This window comes from Delphinapterus leucas, chromosome 17 (assembly GCF_059928025.1).
Source record: "Delphinapterus leucas isolate spDelLeu-1000000601 "Yukka" chromosome 17, BTC_Dleu_Yukka2, whole genome shotgun sequence".
NCBI lineage: Eukaryota > Metazoa > Chordata > Mammalia > Artiodactyla > Monodontidae > Delphinapterus > Delphinapterus leucas.
This window is the reverse complement of record NC_143145.1, coordinates 31,011,009-31,033,238: the sequence shown is the minus strand read 5'-3', so window position 1 is coordinate 31,033,238 and position 22,230 is coordinate 31,011,009. Positions and strand designations below refer to the sequence as shown.

Genomic DNA, 22,230 nt, shown 5'->3' with positions numbered 1-22,230 from the left:
GGCTGCTCTTGCTGCGGAGCAAGGGCTGTAGACATGCAGGCTTCAGTAGTTGTGGCGCACAGGCTTAGTTGCTCTGCAGCATGTGGGATCTTCCCGGACCAGGGCTTGAACCCGTGTCCCCTGCGTTGGCAGGCGATTCTTAACCACTGCGCCACCAGGGAAGCCCTCTACAAATGTTTTTAATCATCAGTTTTAAAAGCTTCTTAGCATTTGACTTTTAGAAAAATCTTAAGCTAAAAGTCAATCTTTTGTTTATATATATTTAAGCCCAACCATATAGTTGCAACATTTTTCAGGGTTTATTTTTCCTCTGTTCTTAAAGCATAAGAGATTTCATAAGGGTTTCACTCTATGGTTCCTGTATTATACACATACTGAATGATGTTAATAGAATATTTTTTCCTTACTTTCTCTCTGAGTAATTATAGGTGCTATTTGGCTTAGTACAAAGTAACATAGCTTATCTGTAACTCGTATCCACTGTCCCATTTTGACTCTGGACTTAGAAAAAAAAAACCCGTTGAATTGGACCTGAGTATCGATGAGTCCAGGAAATGATTTAGTTAAAATTATATTCAAAATATTTTGTGCTTCTTTGCTTTAGTGAACCAGGCCATGAAAGCACGAGAGAAGAAGGAACAGGGTTTGTTCACAGTAATGTTAGAACATCAAGGCAACACTCTTTTTTTCATGGCCTTTCACCCTGGTAACTTCCAGGCCCAGCTGGAATCAGGGGATATCCCTTTCCATTTCAGACAGTTTCGTTTCTGAAATTGAAACTCTAATTCCAAAAGAGAATTAACCACAAAATTTCAAATCTCCCCCAAAAGATGTGGTTTAGAAATAGTTCATGGGAGAGGTCAAGGACTGTATTATTTTTTATTTTGTTATCACTACTTTGGCTATCTGCTATTCACACAATTTTTTTTTTTTTTACGGAAATTACGGCTTTTCAAAAGGCAGATAACGTGCTCCATCAAAAAGGAGAAACATACCATTTCCAAAAATAAATAGTCACTTTCCCCTTAAGCCATTAGGTTTTGTGAAAGGAAGTGCTAGAAGTGTGGTTCATTTTAAGGAAATTGTAAATGTTTGACATATAATTTTCTGTCAAGATAAAGCACTTCCCTCATTAAATGGAAACAAGTGCTCACTGTAGTGTTCAGCAGATGACTTCCTGTATTTTTCTTTCTCTTTCTACCTAATGTTAAAACGTGCATTACAAGTAGTCAACGATAATCAAGTATTTTACTAAGTCAATAAAAATGATATTTTCTATTTTTATCAATGTTTATATGAGTAACATTCAAAAAGTTTTAATTTCCTCCCATCATCTGTGATGTTTTTAAGAGTAGTTCTTAACTCAAGGGACTTGCAGGAGTTCAAACTATCTCATCCCTTGACTGAATGATTTACTTCACAAACTCAGTAGACACTGCATAGGAGGTAAATTCCTTTCAGATGGTAGAATTATTCTGAGAACAGAGCCAAATGTCCCCTCAGCACTGGAAAGGAAGCAAATGCCTCATTTCCCCTTTTCAGAAGGCCAGAAGACCGAAAATAATGATCAAATGCTCTGTACCACTGCAATCAGCCTCTGGGAAAGATACTTTAAACCAAATAATTGAGATCACTTAAAAATTTGTAGTATTAATCATTATCTTTCAGATGATCTGAAAGAAACTTTTAAAATAAACTTCAAGAGGAGCTCCTTATGATCTGAAATTTTAATACTTCATATTAAGGAACTAAGTATATAAACATGCTCATGTCTCTCAGTATTTAAGTTTCTTTTATTCCTCTCTACTCTCTGTGCTTCTCTACCCAGAACTGATATCTACCCTTTCAACATTCAACATTTGGATGTGGGTAGACAACATTTTCTGCTTTTACTTCATCTTACTCATTTTAGTCTTCAACCAATGCAATTGAGCTCTACAGTTTACTCAAACTCTCCCTATAGAAGGTAACAACCCAGTTCCAAAGTTCACTTCAGTCTGTTTTTTCATTTGACCTTTCTGCTTATTTGCCACTAAAATAAGACCCTTCATAACAGTCTTTTCTCTCTGCTATAACCCCTATTTTGGTCTCCTTTTTTCAGTCCCTTAAAGAACTCCCAATTTTCTGTCTTTGATTTTACATTCTTATTATGTTAAACTGAGTTCATAATATATTATGCAATTTCTGTATGTTAAATATTTCTGTAAATTCTCTGAAATTGTACATAGATTTGTGCCTGGGTATTTGCACTAAGTAGGAATGAAAGGTAGATTAGTTTTCATCAGATTCTTGAATGGATTTATAACCCCTAAATGGCTGAGTCATTGCTTTATACACACTTTCAGTGATTTCATTTGCTGCATGGCTTTACCAGTTATCTCCTCTGAGGACACACCAATCTACATGCTCATCAGGATTTTACTACTGAACTCCTGACTCCCGTTCCCCTACCTTTCAGAGTCTAACTGTCCCATAGTCACCTCAGTCCAATGCCTCAAACTAAATCCTCCCCCCAGAGCTTGTTTCTCTTCACATGTTGCTGATTTTAAGAAATATCATCAAAATTAGTCAACCCAGAAACTTGGAATTTATAATATATTCGAGTCTACTTCTAAATAAGTGGTTATTTCTTGTTGATTCTAATTCTTTATTCACGAATTTCCCCTTCACTTGCCTTTCCATTTGCCCTTGTTTGATCCTGACCTCATTATTTCTCTCCCAGAAGATCCTTTTGAGAATCTGATGAAAACCACCTTCAATCTACCTTTTCTCCCCATCATAGTATGGTGGATAATGTACAGACTCAAGAACCAGACTCTATGGGTTCAAATCTCAGCTTGTTCACTTGCTACTACTGTAATATTTGGGAGTTATTTACCTTCCCGTGCTTAATTTCATTATGTGTCACATAAGGTTAATAATAGCACTTAGCTTATAGAGTTGTTATCATAATTAAATGATATGCAAGGGGCTAAGAAGATTGGCTCATACTATCTAAGTATTTGTTAATATTTTAATAATGGCAAAATATCCACCTGGTCCCTCTGTTTCCAGGCTTGTCAACTTTCTGATGCATTGTTCCTACGTTGTGACTGGGGTGATTTTTCTAAAATGATAAGGTCACCATTGTCCTTATATACTGACAACGACTCCTCACTGCTTTCAAGGAAAAAATTCAGCTTCTTTGATCTCCCTCTGTGGATCTTTCTAACCTCGCCTTTCACTGCTCTCCTGCCTTTGATTCTGAGAATTAGGTTATGCATTTAGGTGTACACCCCTCACACCCATTCTCATGACTCCTGGCAAATATGCAAGTTTATGCTGTCTAGAGTATCCTCCGTTTTCTTCATTTTGAAGACTTAGCCACTGTCTCCCCATTAGAGCCATCCTGCCTACATTCTAATCCTGGATCAACCTTTCTAGCTATGTAACCTTAGGAAAATACTCAAGCTGCCTGTGGAATTTATAAAATGGGGCTAACCACAGTAGTTCCCTCAACTGTTATTGTGAGGACTAACTAAATTAATACACATAAAGCTTAAGCCATGCCTGCATCATAACAAGTATTCAACAAGAGCCTTAAGAAGACTCTGCAGATGCGGGATTCTGCCCTCATCCTTCTGTCTCTATCACGATTTTAATATTCCACCTGTGTGTTTCACTAGTCCCCTGGCACCCTGGCCTCACCACTAGCAAACAATTACAGAATATAATTGTTTGTTTGCCTATCTCTTTCCCCACCAAATTCCAGTTTTCTTGAAGCCACAGACAGTACATCTTTTCTCTCTTCTCATTGTCTGAACACTATCTGGCATATTATAGGAACTCAGCAAATCTTTGTTAAATAAAAATGGATGGATACCCTTACCCCCAGAAGAGAATCTGAAACAAAACAGTTGCTGTGTAACTAGTTTTTAAATGAATGATAAATTTATGAATCATATCTTGGTATAGCAGGAGTATGTTCCAAGTTGATTTGGACAGTAAGACAATCAGCCAATGTAATTTTATGATGGAACCTAAATACTATTTTCTTTTTACTTATCTTTCTTTTTTTAAGGTTTGTTAGTAATTAAATTCTTGATCACATAATGCAAAGTTTGTCTGGTGTATGCTCAAGGTACGTGATGATGCTTTAATTATCTCTGAACAGAGATGACTGCTGAATGTTGACAGTCACAGTACCTGATTATCCTCCCCCAAAGAATTCCAAACCTTGTTTCCTTGCCATTATCAATGTAAACTATTTAATTCCCACAATAACTGTGAACTGCCAAAAACATGAAGCAATCAGCTAAGCTTTGACACAATGATAACATTGAGAGCAATATTTCTTTAGTGTTAATGTTTCTAAGAATAACTGCAACCCAGTTTTTGCAGACAAAGGTTAGGCAAAAATAAATGTGCTACCCAGAAGTCTTACAAAAATAGATGCAATTCAGTTTGTAATGACTATTTGCCTAAGGTACCACTATTGCCTGTTCAGAACAACAAGAGGAAGGTTTGTTGAACTATTTCAGAAAATCTGTTTATTAATTGTATTTAGATTAAATATATCTCATGACATTAGATGTTTTAGTAGGAAAAGTTCTGTGAAACTAAACAAAAATACTACATGTTTTATACAAACCTCTTTTAATTCTTACAGCAAACTCATCAGGTATGTATTATGATTCCATTTTAGAGATTAGAAAACTGAAGCTAAAAAGAAGGGGCTTAGATAACTGTCAACAGTCAGAAACTCTACAGCCTTGTATCCAGACATTTTCTTTGAAAGAAATTTTACTTATAGATAGCACATCATAAGTTTTCTTGTGTTTAGTTTAATCTTGTCACTTGGAGGAAAAGGAAGGAATTAATGTTTAATGAATCAACTGTGTCACATTCTTTTGTTTTTATATGCAGTATCTAATTTAATCCTCTCACTATCATTGTGAAGCAGATATAATTATCCTGACTTTTTATAAATGATGAGACAGCTTCATAAAGATTACATTAGTTGCCAATGACAGAAAAACCTCAATAGAAATTCTTCTCTTGCTTTGTAGTATTACATTCAGGCTGTCTCCATAAATGACTGACTGAGTCAAGTTAGAAAGAAAGGACCCTTAAGGTCAATTAAAATTTTTAGTCTTTTGGATTATGACACAGTCCATAATGTTTTTGGAAAATCCTTCAGAAGACTACTCTTTGCATTTTTGAAATATACATTTTAGAAAAGTGATGCATTTATTGTGATGTATTGATTTAGGCTTATTTGCATATATTTATATTTAAAAGTAGAACATTTATATATAATCTTTGATAAATAATAAATCTACTTGATAAACTTTTGGTCTTAAGTAGGGAGAGATTTTACTTATGTGTTTTAGAATTAGAATGAAATAAAAGTTCATTTTAGTAACTGATATTTAATCTAGTATTATGAAATCAGTCATTTAAGTCTTAAATTCACCATAACTGAAGACTATGGTGCCAGTGAAAATGAAGATATGCAAAGAAGAAAATCTTTATGGAAAACTTAGTGAGAGACATTTCCCATTTTTGTGTCTCTTATGAGTTCTTAAATGACCAAATACTTAGTAGAATACTTAACTGTGGGATTAAAGAAAAAAAAGATTAATAAGAAGCAAACAAAATCTATGATTATAAGAGCATAGAATCCATTGGATAATAGGGCAATAGGCTTACATTAAGATTACAAATCCTATAGTTAAAGCAGGATTTATTTTAGAATTTTATCATTAAAAAGAAAATAAATGTCTAGAGGTCTGAAGTGTTAGACAATTTCTGTCTCACTCTGTAGTAGTAGTAGTATTTTTTGGATATGCTATATCATAGAATAGACACAGTTACTTTTCTCATATCCTGAGTGGATGCTATGGGTAGCACTATCAGGAGTGCCATAATAATTGTTCAATAAATTATGTTTTTTGAATTGAACAGATGTTTGGTTGCCTGACACTGCACCCAAAGACCAAAACTAGCCAGGAATTTTAATTTTGAAGTCACCCTCCTGCTCCAAAAGCTTAAAGACATATTTATTGGACAATACTTAGAAAAGAAGTGAAATTATGATAAGCAGGCAGACATATGAGCTCTGTGAGAATCAACAGGGCTTGATATTTCTAACATCATAAAAAAAAGAATTACTCAACTCCATGTGCATTACGTCTCAGGAGTCTCAGGATGATAAGAAAAATATGTTTTCAATCTTTCCCCAAATGTATTCAGTTCAATATGAGAATAGATATGTCTCATATTAATACTTAATTTCTAAATACTCATGAGCTCTATTAAAATTCTCTGGCGAAATTCTACCATGCTTCCCTTTCAGTAGACTCTAACTCAAAGTTTTGTCAGGCTCTGACTGATTAGCTGGTTTTTTCTTTCCCAATCACATTTCTGAGCACACCCAAATGGAGCTCTGGGAACTCACTGTTTAAAAAATATTCTTTACAAAGTATATTAAAGGCTTGTTTAGATTATCTAAAGGAGATATAACTCAAGGTAATGGAGTGTAACAGAGAAATGTGAAATGTCTTTAAAGCAAGATCACTTAATATGGAGTTATCCTCTATATTCATATCTATTCACGAGAGTATGGAACTGAGTATTTTTTCAGATAGCTCAAGTCCACTATTAAATTAAAGGAGCCACCAATTATGTATATTGCGTATGCACACTGAACCATTACATGAATGATCACATAAGCCACAACTTAATGACAACCATGATTTTCAGATGTAAGTGGTGTTCTCTTTCACTCATCACCATTTACCGTCCTGTGTTCACTAACAGAAAGGCTGATTAGCGAGCAGAACTACAGAAGATGACCTTAAGCTCCAAACTCTGAAGAGCTCTCCTGAGGCTCAGGTGAGGTTCTGCTTGAAGTGGACAAGTGCACACAGAGGCATTTATTCAATAATTGGTGGGTGGATGGATGGACAGATGAATGGATGTCTTCTAAAGAGACACATGCCTGCAATATTTCCAATGATTAAATGGCTCCAGATATTCTAGTGATATTAAAGATTTGTATTTCCATGGTCATGAAGACACCCCAGAATAAATTTGCCCATACACCCGGTTAGGTCTTCTCCACACAGGACTGTGTAAATAATCTTAATACAGACTTTTAGTAACCAATATTCTTTCTTCCTCATCACAGTTATTAAGAACTTCTATATCTCCTTTTCTCTACAGGCAACTCTTCCCTCTCCTCCTTTGCAAAAAAAATAGTTTTAAAATGGGAACTCTCCTGAAACTCTCCTAAGCACTCTGAACTCATCTTTAATATTGGCCAATTTCTGTCCTGTATAGTTAAGTGTCTAACATCATGATACCAAATATTTATCCATGAAAATATAGTAGATTTTATCTAAGGCTAAAAGACCAGTAAAAAAAAGAAGAAATTAGAAAGTCCCTTTAGAAAGATGTTGTAAAGTCAATAGTCAAGCTTATGAATACTCTCTCTGAAGTTAAAAACATGAGAAAATTGTCAGTGTAACCTCATGAAATGCTTCTAAGAATAAAGTTCTTTTGCTGCTTCTACACAGCAACTGATGCAACTAAGAAAGCTATATTGAATATTTGCTTGCTCCATAATTAAATAAGATATTTACTATACCAAAGTAAGAAAGAAATTCTTACCACCTTCCTTAGTGCAGAGGTTGACAAGGTTATGCACTGTGTCCATCAGCTCCAGCTGCTGCTTCTGAAGGACACTGTTATTGGTGGTGGCTCTGTTCAATTGTTTCTCCAGTTCCTGGATTATGTATGTTTGACGAGTAACCAAGCCTTGAAGATTCTCTTTCTCTTCCTTTAAGGTGTCCAATTCTTCCTTGTGCTTTCCCTCCATTTCAAAGATTTTATGTTCTAATAAACTACAAGGAAGTGAAGATAAAATTTAGTTTTAAAAATGCTATTAAAAAAACTGTGATTCAATTAGTTCCTGAGTTTATTTAAAGTGAGAAACTTTAGTCAGGTATTTCATCATGGAAGTACTTTTTAAGTGAGAGACTCAGAAAAATATATATATGTAAATATAAATATTATATAAATATATATATATATATATATATAAAATAGGAGTGACATATACAGCATGTGAAATGAAGAATTATTAGATCACTTATTGTTAGAGTAATGTTTATGTCCTGGGGTATATCTTATATCCAGGGTAGCTGACTTGGACCCTGTCTGCAGAAATTATAGTATAATTTTCATTAAAGAAATGGGTACAATAAGAAATAGAAACAACAGTTCAGAAAAATGTATGAACAAAACATAGATATTTACTTTGCTTCATTCATTTGGGATTCTCAAAACATTCACAGTGATTAAATTTCACAATAGTTTCGTGATGTCAAGGAAGAGCAAATCGATGCAGAAATCACAGAACCAGAAAGTAAGCTATCTAAAGTCACAATGAATTATATTTCTTGGGATTTTTGATATCTGGTCCTGTATCATAACCACTAGCTTACTTTATCTCTCAATCTAAGCTTTAGGATAAGGCCTAAAGGCACTGCAAGTTCCAAATCACTGAATACTTGGTTCCGAAAAGGAAGACCGTGTTAGGCTGGTGGCATGGTCTTACAAAAGGACTTGGGAAGCTTTGCTCAGAGTGATGCAGTCTTCAACTGAGAGCCGTCCTTCTCTCAGAACTCTTCACAGGATACTCCCTTTGCTTATTACACATTAAAAATGATAGAGAATGCAGAAGCACTCTTGGATCCTAGCAACTGACTGGGAATAAAAAGCATTTACATTTTATAGAGTGTATAATATACTAGTATCCCTCAGAGAAAAGCCTTATTCAGTTTTCTCAGTTCCATTTTCAGAAGGTTCAACCAGTCCTTAGTTTACAAGGTGTTATTCAAATGTAACATACCAGACTGGGCACTTAATTTACCTTGGAGAAATACAGCACTGAACCATTCCTATAAGTTTTCAAAAAGGGGACACTAGGGAATGTTTTAAACTTAATACTTAAATCATAAAATATATAGTGATTTGGGGAAAATGTGACGGTTATTTATATTTTTTAAAGAGTATTTTGGAAATGAAAAATTCAGGCAAGGAAGTCAGAGTAAGATGAGAGTACCTCTAAAGGAGTAGGCATGATTCATTGTCTTATAGTGTTTTCTTCTGTGTCAATAACTTGCTGCTGGAAAAGTTAGTGGTTAAAAAACAAACAAAACTAAACAAAATACAACCAAAAGCCTTTTTACTGGTTAAAAAGTTTACCCACCCACTGGTTTAAGTGATTAGTGTACTTGCTATGGATGTCAGAGGAGGTTGTCTCTGTGCCCATTAATTTGTGGCCTTCAGATCTGAGAATTAACCACAACGGATGCCTTAGCTCTTCCTCAGTTTACTTTTTAATAATTTTTGTTTCTCTTCCTAGGGTAATGATCAGATGTTAAATGCCCATAAAATAGAGTCAGTTAACTTATGGGAAATTTTTCTTCTAAATTCACAAGAGTTATAGTATACTACCAAGAAACCTTAGAATTTAATGTAAAGAGCAACATTTGGATGTATAGTCATAAAATACTGGATAAAAATTCTGAATTACCATTTTGTTCCTGAAATAAGATGAGCACTGGCCTTTCAGTTTTCCTAATTAGTAGGTAACATTCTGGCTTGGAAAATATCATGCTATAGTTATAATTCATATTTATTAGTTGCTACGTGCCAACAGTGCTCTCAGCACTATGTAAAATATAAAATGACACTATTCTTACTCTAAGGATTCATTTTTAGAGAGAAATGAAATGAAAAAAATGAAAGAAAAAAACCTCAAATGAAAAAAAGCAGCTATAAGAAACTTCTATTTCAGACATCACACCTTCTTTTTTTTTGCATACGTGTTTTGACACTTTCTACTTTTGATGCATTCTTTGTTCAAGAAGACATATACTAAAAGATGACTACTATCTGAGATGTCAATAAAGGAGCTTTTTGTCTGTTTTGTTTTGATTTTCAGGATATTTTGGAAAGAGATGAGAATGGAAAGTTGATCAAAGAAGTCCTGGTACCAAAGGAAAAAATTCTCAACACTGGCTTGTGGAAGAAAAGGTCTGCATTTCCCAAGTAAAAGGAGTATACACTTAGCATGTTGGAAAGAATGTTAATTTTCATAATTCACCAAACAACCTTAATGCACCATGACTACCAGTTATCAAATGATATCAACATAACCTGTCATCTTAAAATAGATATTCATGTAAAATAAAGAAGGGACTGCTCAGGGAAGTAAGAAGCCTGCTGTGTATCAGACATCTCACTGGATTGGGAATGAAATATTTCATTTAAAATAAATATGCATTAAAAACTATAAGCAAATTGGAAACATGTCACACTGTTTCCCAAATGGCAGGTCTTACCAGTTAATTATCTCTTCTAGTCATTTTCTCATCTTATTTCTTCCCTTGGATTCTCTTTAATAACTTTTGTACTCTAGTAATTCTCTATTAACTTTATTTACTAGAGATACCCTTTATATTAATGACAATTTTTTAGACTTCTTCAGGCAAAACGGATACCTTTTTGATACCACTCATCACTCCCTTCCATCTTCTCTTCATATCTGGCTTCCAAAAATACTATCCTCTTTTCTTTGATACTTCTCATCCATTAGTTATTATCTACTTGGGAAGTCAGCCCTTCCTCACTATATCCAAACTGCCTTGAATCCAAAACTCTTCTGCCAGAAAATATTCATATACCATCTCCACTTACTAATCACATTGTTGTAATACACCATTTTAGTTGTGTAGCATTTTAAAACCCTTATCTCCTTTGATTCTTAAAGTAATATAGTGATACAGAGTGAGTAGATGTTATAAGCCCCAGTTTATAGGTAAGAATCTAAATATCTTGTATAAAATTGTGTACATACCGTGCGTGTCATAACCAAAATAAAAAGCCATGTCTTCTAACTTAGACTAGAAATCTGCCCATGACAACCCAGTGCTATGAAAACTAGCTTTAGCGTCTCATTTCTTTGATTTAGTATAACATAATCTCTATCTACTTCCACCCGCTTATATTTTGCCAAGAATCAAGGCATCAACTTAACATCTCTTTAGTATTTGCTGCTCTCCATCTGGTTATTTTTGGGAGCTTGTCCTTCACAATATTTTAACCTATCCATCTTTTCCACATATAAAAACAAAATTTCTTTGCCAAGCTATTTTTTAAAAAAATCTGAACTGAGATTTTCTTAAATATCACTCTGCCTTAACTCCTCTGCCATTAAATTTAATTTTCTTACTCAATATATTGATCATATCCCATTTTGTCCTGAGGCCTTTTATTGTTTCTCTTACTTTTCCCTATCCAGGTCAGCTGGGAGAGGCCAGCTCACCTAGGCACGGAGACTTCTATATACAAAGGTTGATCTGAAGGACATGACAACTCCACTGTCCTAAATTCAATTGGCAAAGTAGTCATATTTTCTCTATGATGGTCTTCGGCAGCAAGTTTAGTTTAGGTTTAAATGCATAATCCAAAACCTGGATGTTGATTCCAAACTCCAGTGTACTGTTTTCTAGAGTGCGTTCAGTGTATTTTTATTAGGCATTCCATTGTTGAGTTCTACTGTCAAGTTTTGGGGAATGCTAAATTAAATAAATAATTTTATTATGATGCATCCTTTAGGATTAGTGTTCCAAGGAACAACAATTTATGAAACTCTGCACCTAAATCTATTCAAATTGAACGTAAAATCCAGAGACAGAGTTTCTCACAGGATTCTCAATACTTCACGTTTCTCATCCTTCTAGAAACACTTTGAGAAGAGACATGCATAGAATTTGGCACTTAACTTCTAGTTTGAGGCAGAGGTGCACTTTAATGAAGAATAAAATAAACAAAATAATCTAGGCCTTTAACTTCAGCAAAAGGCTCTAATTGAGTATATATAAAGCCCTATTTGAAGTTTTTGGTTGACTTTTTCCCCTAATTTTCACAGTCTGCCTCCTCCAACATATCTTACTGGAAATATTTCAAATCACTGAACACATCTCGAAGCTTTCACAGAAAAAGCTCTCCCTTTCAAATTGTTTCCCACAATAGGGTTCTTAACAGCAGCAACTGAATTCACAGGAGTGACAGTTGCCTAAGCTCTATGTATATAAGTATAGCCCTCAAACCAGGAGGAAGATGTTAAAAAAATACAGAAACCTTCTCATTTTCATCTGTCTGAATCTCCTTACAGATGTTTCAATTTTTAAATTATTTTTAATCTGTATGGTGTCAACACATGTTGCAAATATGGGTTTTAAAGAATGATCTTTTTCCCCCATTCAAGCAAGGGCACAGTAAGTTCAGGTTAAATTTATACTTTAAGTTTCTAACTTGAACACAGTAAATTTTCTCTCAAACTTCATATTTAATATGAAGTTAAACATTTCTGTAATTAAAATGTGGAACAGAAGCATAGTTCACTTCAAGTAAACATTGTCAAATCAATTTTTTAAAGTTTGGGGTAAATAAGAATAAGCTAAATATACTGTGGAAGCCAGAAACCAAGAAGAAAATATATATATACACTTCATAACATAAAAACAGTTCTTCTGTAAAAAATAGGTTGAACAATAAATGACAAACTAGAGAAAATATTTACAACATATACAACAAAATTTTAACATCCATTAAAGAGCTTATATGAGGAAATAAAGATATTAGATAAACAATCTAATAGAAAAATGAGAAACATACATGAATAGGCTAGTCACAGAAGAAGAATGCAAATGGTCAATAACCAGGAAAAGATGCACAACATTACCTCTCGGGTAGACAAGATTAATCAAATGGCTAGCAAGGTTTGGGGAAGCTAGAAAGCCCATGCACACTTGGGGAGAATGTCAAATTTGCAGATAATTTGTTAATATATTTGAGAATTTAAAATAATCACATAAAAGATCTACTAAATTGTAAATTTTAGTGCATCTCGAGCAATGAATGAGTTATATGTGTATATAGTTACATGTGTAATATATCTATGATAAATTGTTATAAAGTATAAAACCCCAGCATCTTAAAAAGAGTTACAATCTATACACATACACATATATGATTTAAATATGTACTTGTGCATATGTGTAATTGTATATGGGTGTGTATCTCTGTAAGCACACAGATAAACATGCACACTCCATATACACATGTATAATTAGTATATTCATTAAGAAGTCTGGAAGAATAGGTACCGAACTGCCAATCTGTTAATGATGATTCTCTGCAGGGGGTGGAGGAATACGGAATTTGGGACTCTGAATTTCAATTTATACACTTCTATAAAATTTAAAATTTAAATCAGTTAAGTTTGTGTTGATTTTTTTTATCTATCAGAGAGATGTGGTAAACAGTCATGAGTCTAGAATGGTCTGAGAAGATGTTGTCTAGAGACGAAAAAATTGGGTTGAATTAGTGAACCTCAAAATGTGCACTGATAACCTTGGCTGCCATGCAATGGGCTTTTGGGGATGCAGAATAGTGGTATAAAAGCCATCTGTATTTTATTTATGTTAAGAACAATGAATATGTTTACAATATTTAATGTAAACTATGTGATCTGTTTTCCATTAAAATATTTTTTAAATTGTATGTGTGTTTCTGTGTACATAGATAAATGACATTTATTGGGATATTTGCCAGTTCATTTGCCAGTTCATCAATCAACATTCAAAAAGCATTTAATACTCTATATACTATGTGTAGAGAACTGTGCCTGGGAGCATGAAGACAGAAATAAATAAAACACAGTCTCTGTGTTCCAGAAGGTCACAGCCCAGTAGCAGAGATACACACACACACACACACACACACACACACACACACACACATTACAATGTGATGGGATAAATGAAGTAATGGGAGGAAAAAACAAGGTAGAGTGTTATCACATAAGTTGTAATGAGCAAATCTATTTGGCAGAGTCAGAAAGTTTCTTGGAGGGGTAATATCTGCACTGAGTTTTGAAGAGACAGAAGTTTGTGAGTTGAGTAAAGGACTACAAGGCATTCCAGACAAGGCAAACATCAAAGATGTCTGAAAAAACATCGTCTTCAGTGATACTAACAACTAGTATGATGAAACACTTATTACGTGTTTCAAGCACTGCCCTCAGTACTTTATATGCAATAACTCAGTTAATCCTCACATCAACTCCATGTACAACTATTATCATCATCCCTGCGTTACAAATGAGAACACCAAAGCACAGAGTTTACACAACTTGCTCAATGTCACACAAGTAATATGTGGCCGAGTGGTTTACAGCAGAATCAAGGCAAACCCAGGCAGTCTGACCTTAGAGCTCCTGCTCTTAGCTATTAGACCATACTTCTAAAATATAAGAAGACTTCTGAAAGTAAGGCTATAAAATTAGGATTATAATGATCATGGACCATGTTCCATGCTAAAGAACTTGAACTTTCCTCAGTCCCTTACAGAGAACGAGAAGAGGGTTGGGCAGATGCTATCTAGAGATTTAAAAGTTGTGCTGATGAACTAGTGTGTGTGGAGACCTAAAAAAATGGGAAAAATAATCTGACTTGAATTTTAGAATTTTAGCAGACTTTGGGATGATAGGTTTGAGAGACATGAGGTGTAAGCCATGCAAAGAGGTCACTGCAATGGCTAAGACAAAAATTAATGGGATTTTGACCTAAGACAGAGTCAGAGTAAATAGAAAGAAAAAGATAGATTGGAAAAGCATTTAGAAGATAGAATTGACAACATAAACAGTGACGGATAACGTTGTGATTTTACTTTAGTATTTTGTAAAGAACTTATCAAATGGAGGATAACTTTGATTAGAAAGACTGTGATTTAACTTTTCATTTATTTAGGCATATTAAGTATTAAAAATCAATACTTCACTATTCCATTACAAAAATTTGTTAGCAAGGTATAATTTTGTATCTTGAAATTATACACACTTCAATAACTTAAAATTAACTTAATAGCTTCCCATAACCTCTAGCTAGAAGATAGATGGAGCTTGTCAAATAAGTTCAGTGAATTCCCAAGGTAAAAGAAATAGTTTATATTTCCTACTCTAGTATTAGGAGGAATAAATAATGATCTGTATAGGAGTAGGCCAAAAACAACTAGCCTATCCCTTTCTCCAAATTTGCATTTGATTATGCTGAGGATAACTTGACAACCACATCAATTAATCCTGAGGCTGCATCATATTGGAAAAACATTTTTATAATAATTAAGACAGAGAATCATATGGACTTGAATGCTAATTTTGCCATACATCAGCTGTTTGGTCGTGGGCAAGTTACCTGACCTCTTTGAACTTGAGTTTCTTCATATAAAATGAAAATAACAATAGATAGTTTGCAGGATTAGTTGGAGGATTAGCAGTAGTGTATGTAAAGCACCTGGCTTAGATGTTCACCTGCCTGATATTAGATAACTAGGCAGATAATTTTGCTGAAACTATGTCAGAATGACCACCATTTGTGTAGTTTCACTTCACTCTAAATGGTCTAACTGAAGATTTCCCTAATCTTCATTCTGCATATTCAACACAAGTTTGATCAAGAAAGCCCAAGGCCTCCATCTTTGTACACATGGAGTGTTGATTTCTCTTCCTGTGTACCCTGGTGAGGCAGAAGAATTTGTTCTAGAATATTTTTTTCACCTGGCTATGCTCCAACCTTGGAAAAAGTTGGGGTTAAGTCACAGATGGACAGGTGCCTTGAAACCTAGTCAGCTGACCAAATCTTGACACCAGAAGATCCAGTTACATATTTAGCTCAGCTGAAGGGATCTGCCTTATGACATCCTTCCCTGTCTACCTCTCTTTTCTATTTTTGTGAGCAGAAATATACTGGAGAAATCCAATAAAAGTTGACAATTACATGTCTCACTTTGTCATACCAACCCTCTGTGTGAGGTAAACATTAATGCTTCCCCTTTTTTGAGTTCTTGCTTGTATAATTTCAATTATATGGGCCAGTTACTGATCTCTTACTTCTAAGTGCTATTTCCTTGAGGTAAGGAATGAAACCAAGTTTTGAGATTAGGATAGCATCCAATAAAAAGAAATCCTAAAAAAAGCAAACTGGAAGCTTCTTGGAGTCACCCCCAACTAGACTGTTAGGAAAACAAACAGCAGAGCAAGTGTTGTTAATCCTACTCCTGCTTTGTGCCTTTGGCCCTTCAGGGGATAAAGAAGTGAACCTAATGAGGCCAAAATTCTGTTTTCAACCCTACAAGTGATGCATTTAATTTGTCAGGATGTAAATCAGCAGGACTTCTCAGCATGATTGTGTAGTATAATCCTGTCCATAAAATATTCCTCTGTGTTCTGCCAAAGAAGTGGTGCCAAAGAAGTGGTGGACCCTCTGAAGGGCCAGTTCACTGACTTGGCAGCTGAGGCCCCATCATACTCAAAACTGGTAAGTCACACACCCAGACACAACCCCTAACATTCCCGGGGGAGGAAGCAAAGCGTAATTTAGATAATCCCCTTTGCAAAGTGTATTAGCTGATCCAAACCAGACCTGGCCGACAAATGGCATGTTGTTCTTACATTTCATAGATGCCTCAATGTAGAAATAGCTTCTTGTTGCATTTGGAGGATTAAGATTCATTTAAGGAATAGGTATGGATGATCAATAAACTATTTTAAAATACATAAACAGCTTCATGCTTGACCTTCACCTTCTATCCACTTAAATGGTATGGGGGGGCACGTTTCTTTGTTGATCTAGAAAGAGCTTGGCAGAGTTCCTCCAATTCCATTTCACATATGAAAATAAACAATAATAATAAACATAATAGGGAAAGTATGCTGTGTATCACAAATGGGTACTTCTGCCTTGTATAAAGAAAAACACTTTTCTTCTAAATGGTTCGTGGAAGAATATGCCTGGTTTAAGAAGAGATGTCCCACCAACACTCCATTATACACATGGACCCGTCAATAGGAAGACACAGATAACTACAGAGATATGGAAATGCCAGGAGATTCAGCACCTTGATAGAAAAATACCCCAAGGAACCACATGTGAGGTAATGTCATACTTGAGGGTCAAAAACTAAGGGGTGCAGAGTAGGAGTAAAAGATGCATCTAAGTTTTTTTCAGCATGAGCGCAGAAATGAATTTCAAGTTAAAATCTAAATCCCTGAATTCACTGTGAAATACCTATACTGCTAGGAAATGAAATTGTTATAATCTTGAAAAAAGTTATCATTATCAATAAATGGTGTGATTTGTATATATAAGAAAACCTGAATTTTCCTTAGAAATTAGAATTCAGTGAGGGAAAAACTCATCAGCAGAAGGCGTGTATGTGCTTGGGATCAGGAGTCAGATTCCTCTGAGAGGTCTTGGCACATGGAGAAACCCTGCACACTTGAGCCGCAATGCAGCTCTTCTGAGAGCTCAAACTTTGACTCAGCTTTACTGATGGAACAGAGAGAACATTTTTTAAGCAGTTGCTGTTGAAAAAAAATTATTCTATGGTGAGAATTCCATAGAAGGAAATGATACCAGGTGCCATATCAAGAATCATAATGGAAAGACAAAAGAATCTGACATGATCTGGAATTAGGGTAGGTAGGGTATACTTAGAAGAAGAGGAGAGGAAGAAGAAGAAAGAGGAGGAGGGAGAGTGGGGGAAGGAGAAGAAAGGGGGGAAGAAGAAAGAAAAGAAGAGAAAGAATGAATATGAGCAGGAAGGAGGGAAAGAGACAGAGACAAGAAGAAGAGACAGAGACAGAGACAAGCAGAGTACAAGTGACACTTAAGAAAAGCATTTGTTTTTGTAGTTAAGGGTGAGCACTTTCAGGCCTCCCAGCTAAAGTGTCAGACATACACCAAAAAATAATACACATATCAGCAGCAGGAGAATTGAAGAGTGTAAATTCATGCTGATGACTTTTTTAATACAGAAATCATATGTGGCCACACACTTAGTGAGAGATGAATCAAAACGACCCTAGGTTACACCTATAAAATGAAATATCATGTAGTTATTAAGAATTATACTAGAGGGATCTTTACTGATTAAAAAAGGTATCTATCTCCACAGAAAGCAGGCTGCAAAACAGTATGTATAGCATGACACAACTTTTTGAGAAAACATATTTATATTTTTTATACAGCAACATATGAAGCTCTCTCAATGTGATGGGATTATGGTTTTTAATTTTCTTGTATACCTGCTCACTTTTCTACAATAAATGTGTGTTATTTATAGAATTATAAAAACAACCTAAGAATACGTTAAAATTGGCATTATTTTACTTCTTCATTCCTAGACAAAGCTTTCACAATAGCATCTTGAAACGTGATTATAAATGGGGTTTGCTTTTAGCGACAAAGTTAAAGCATGGTAGGACCCGTAAATCAAGGGATAGTTGCCATAAAGTATACCTGTTACATGTATGTGTCTGGTTACTGTGAAAATGCAGTGGGATAAATGGTACTTTTAAACAGGATTTTCAATTCCAGAACATTTCATCATGCAACCAGTTCAGAGTCAAGTCCTGTCAAGTTTATTTATAGTTATTTAGTTATACAGTTTACCCCATGACATAGTACAAAGATAAACAAATGTAGGACTTAGAAATACAAGTCACAAAACATGGATTGACCCCTTTCAGACTCTAAACCAAAAGACAGGTTTATCTTCTTCATGTAAAAGTTTAATTATAATCATTGTCATTAAGGCCTACACTTAGCATAAAGTTGGGAAATCCTTCTAGGTTGAAGACAGTACTGAGAGATCATGCGCTACAGTGGAAAGAGAGAGACTAGGAATAAAGAAACCTGGATTACATTCCTAGTTGTGCCACCAGCAAGCTGTGTGACCTTGGATAGATCACTCACTTCCACTGAGTCTGTTCCCTCATCTGTACAGTAAAAGGAGAACTAGCAGTTCATCTTAGGCGCCTTTCTGGTTTGGAATATGGTGGAAACTCTGATTCCACCGAGACAGTGGTATTTAATTAGTCTGTAGCAACACAAAGATCTTTAAATCAATATAATGCATAAGAACTGAAACTTCTTCAAGCTGTCCGAATATCCAGAAGAAAATGCAGTTAATATACAATATATTTGTTCTACAGAGGTCAGTGCTTTGATTGAATTGCCCATCATGAATGCCAGTGACTTCAAAATCAGGTAGTCTATATATCATCCTGGCTATCAGGATCTTTAAGTCCCTTTCACTTACCTGAGATGATTCATAGTTTATAAAACACATCTATAAAGCTAACCAAAGAAATTTACTATGTTCAGAGTTAATGGCTTTAAATGGAAGGGGGAAACAACATTTGAATCACCTTTATAGGGAAATAATTTTCTGAAAAGAAAATTTGCTTCTCTCCCGTGAAAGATCTCTGAATTCAAACCTTGTAGCTCTGTACAAGGTTTAGGGCTGGTAGAGTGACAATTCAAGTTACAGAGTTTCAGAAGCTCTATCTTTTCCCTACTTTTTGGTTCTGCTGAAAATTGTCAATATTTTGTGTCACCAAATTTAGTCATAGAATCAATTAATTTTTGTGGATATGGTAAGATTTGAACAACTGAACATTAGATAAATTAGTGTTAAAAGTTATAAAAAGAAATATTTCAAGAGTGTAAGCAACAGTATTAATCTTATTGTTGACATACTTGCTGTAGTCACCTTAAGCTCTCATTCCTTTTTATATTAAAAATTAATTTGGCTCCGTATTTTTCTTTTTGCAAATTACATCTATCTTTTTTTAAGAGTTGGCAGAGTGGTGGAGGATATAAATAAGTACAAATGTACATATTTTTGGAATACAACAATCTTCACCTGTTTTTCTCATGAATCTTTAGGATTTCATTTGTCTGTTGAAGAAGTTGTTTCTCTAGCTTGTATGTTGATAATGAATTCTCCAGCAGTTGTATTTCAAGTCGAGAAGTTTGATTTAGTACCTTAAGATAAAAGATAAAAACATTTCAATCTTTACAAAGAGTCAAAACAATTATTTGGGGGTTTTTATTTAGCTGTGTTTTCTTTTTAAATAATATTTCTTCTAGAATAATTAAGTGGTCTACATTCTACTAATTAATGCCTTACATGTCTCAAACATTATATTGTTCAAGATTGAAGTTGCAGTTGAATGAGAAAACTGAGTTGTTAAATCCATTTTCATATTTCAATTTTCATTTCCTCAAACCCTAGGATGTTCCCCTGTGCTAACTGTCTTATATATATTATCTCCGATATTTACAAGTACAAGATAAATGTTAGTACAAGGTCTTAGATATTGTGTGTTACAAAGAATAACTACTAGGCATGTAAAACATGTCTGCCTTGATCCATCACCTCGCAAAAACTGATTAGAAATGTGCAAAAAACTCATGATATAGTTTAGACAGATTTATGATCACAATTACTGAACACCTATCATGTTAGTTCATGTCAGCCCTTCCAGATGTCATCATATCACAGACATGGGTACACATTGAAAAGAGGAATTATTATGATCAGTTTACAGATGAGGCAACTGAAGTTCAGAGAGAAGCCAGAAACCACACAGGAACCAAGGGAAGAGTTGGGTTTCAAACCCAGATACTGTGACGCTAATTCTAATGCTTTACACAGAAAACCAGGAAGAGGGAGAAATAACCCATCCTGGGTCTTCATCTGAGGAGATGAAGTGACCAGGAACCCAGAACGCACTGAAGACAGACTGTTAGTTATCCTTTCAACTGCACTACGCTGGGTCCTCAAGAAACAGTAAATGTTCACCTCATCTTGAATCACAAAGACTCATGCTGCTAGTCAAGCTTTATTTGTTTGTTTGTTTGTTTGCTTGCAGTACGCAGGCCTCTCACTGCTGTGGCCTCTCCCGTTGCGGAGAACAGGCTCCGGAAGCGCAGGCTCAGCGGCCATGGGCTCACAGGCCCAGCCGCTCCGCGGCATGTGGGATCCTCCCGGACCGGGGCACGAACCCACGTCCCCTGCATCGGCAGGCAGACCCTCAACCACTGCGCCACCAGGGAAGCCCTAGTCAAGCTTTAATATAACATGAGTCTGAGCCATGAACCCAAACCTATCCATCCTCCAAGCAAACATCACACACATTCCAGTCCTAGAAGATGCCTTCAAACTGTGCCACTTCCTTTGTCCTGTCCCCTTCTCCTTCTTCTTTAAGGGAGGTAAAAAGGGCAAGGAAGAAGGTCAAATTATAGTTTTAAAAGCTCCCTATGTCATTTGAGAATTTTTAAAACCACCATACCTTTTTTAGAACTATGTATTGAAAGGAACCTGGGAAACCTTCTGGAGGGTCAATATCAATCTAAAGGGTCCTCCTCTAAAAATGACACCAGTAGAACTTTCCTCCTTCTTTGTAGCAGGTCTAAACCTGGAATTATATCAGATGCACACAGAAAAAGCCTTTTCAAAATATACTGACACCATCAGGGCTGGGCTTGGGCTAATGGAGATTGTGGGGAAAGGGAATGTATTTGCAGGGGGAGCAGGACAGGGACTAGGGTGAGATGAGAGAGGCAACTGCCTGGGTTGTAAAATTTAAGGATGTGTCAAAAAACTCAATAATCAAGATAAGTAATATTTGAATGCAACACTTTGAAAGATCAAAATTAATGTAAAAAAATCCAAGTTGAACAGAATATCATTTTAAAATAAAGACAGGATATGCTACTACAAACATATGATTCAGTCTTGCATAACTTGCTCTCATTCTTTTCACCCTAGCCCCAGTCCTGCTGAAGGGGTTGGGCCAGGGGGTTAGGGAAAAGAATACTGAGATGGGGCATTTAGCTTTAAAAAAGTTTTAAGCTACTATGATTCATTTATACAACTGTCATGAATACGGATCTGAAACCCAGTCTAAAAGTTACTACTACTAATTAAAACTCATATTTGTGGAGTGTTCTAGAGTTTTAAAAAAGTATTTCCCATCCTGAATTGTTTCATTTGAGGAAACACAGGAGCAAGAGGACCTGAGATTTGAAGATAGAGTTAAAAGCAGCCCAGAGGAAAAAAATGGCAGAGAATGTAAAGATGAGGGACGCACAAGATATAACTTTCTTCAACTATTAAACATATTTTTGTCTGGGCAAGTTTTCTGTTTGCTTGTTCATTAACTAGAATGGCAATTTATAAAATAATAAAATAGGGGATGACACATCTACATTTTTTAGTGAGATTTAGAACAGTGCTTGGCACAGAGAAGACCCTCAATGTGCT

General features: G+C 35.2%; 1 protein-coding gene across 2 annotated transcripts in view; it reads right to left on the bottom strand.

Annotated features, from left to right (window-relative positions):
- ANGPT1 (angiopoietin 1) overlaps nt 1-22,230 on the bottom strand; it is a 253,440-nt gene that overhangs the window by 67,561 nt on the left and 163,649 nt on the right. Inside the window, exons 3-4 of one of the 2 annotated variants that reach the window (XM_022584589.3) lie at nt 19,825-19,946; nt 7,657-7,886 (exon numbers count right to left, since the gene is read on the bottom strand). In XM_022584589.3, the coding sequence (XP_022440297.1) occupies nt 7,657-7,886; nt 19,825-19,946 (352 nt within the window). Of the gene's footprint in view, nt 1-7,653; nt 7,887-19,824; nt 19,947-22,230 lie in introns of both variants that reach the window. The other variant, XM_022584588.3, reaches the window with a different exon arrangement.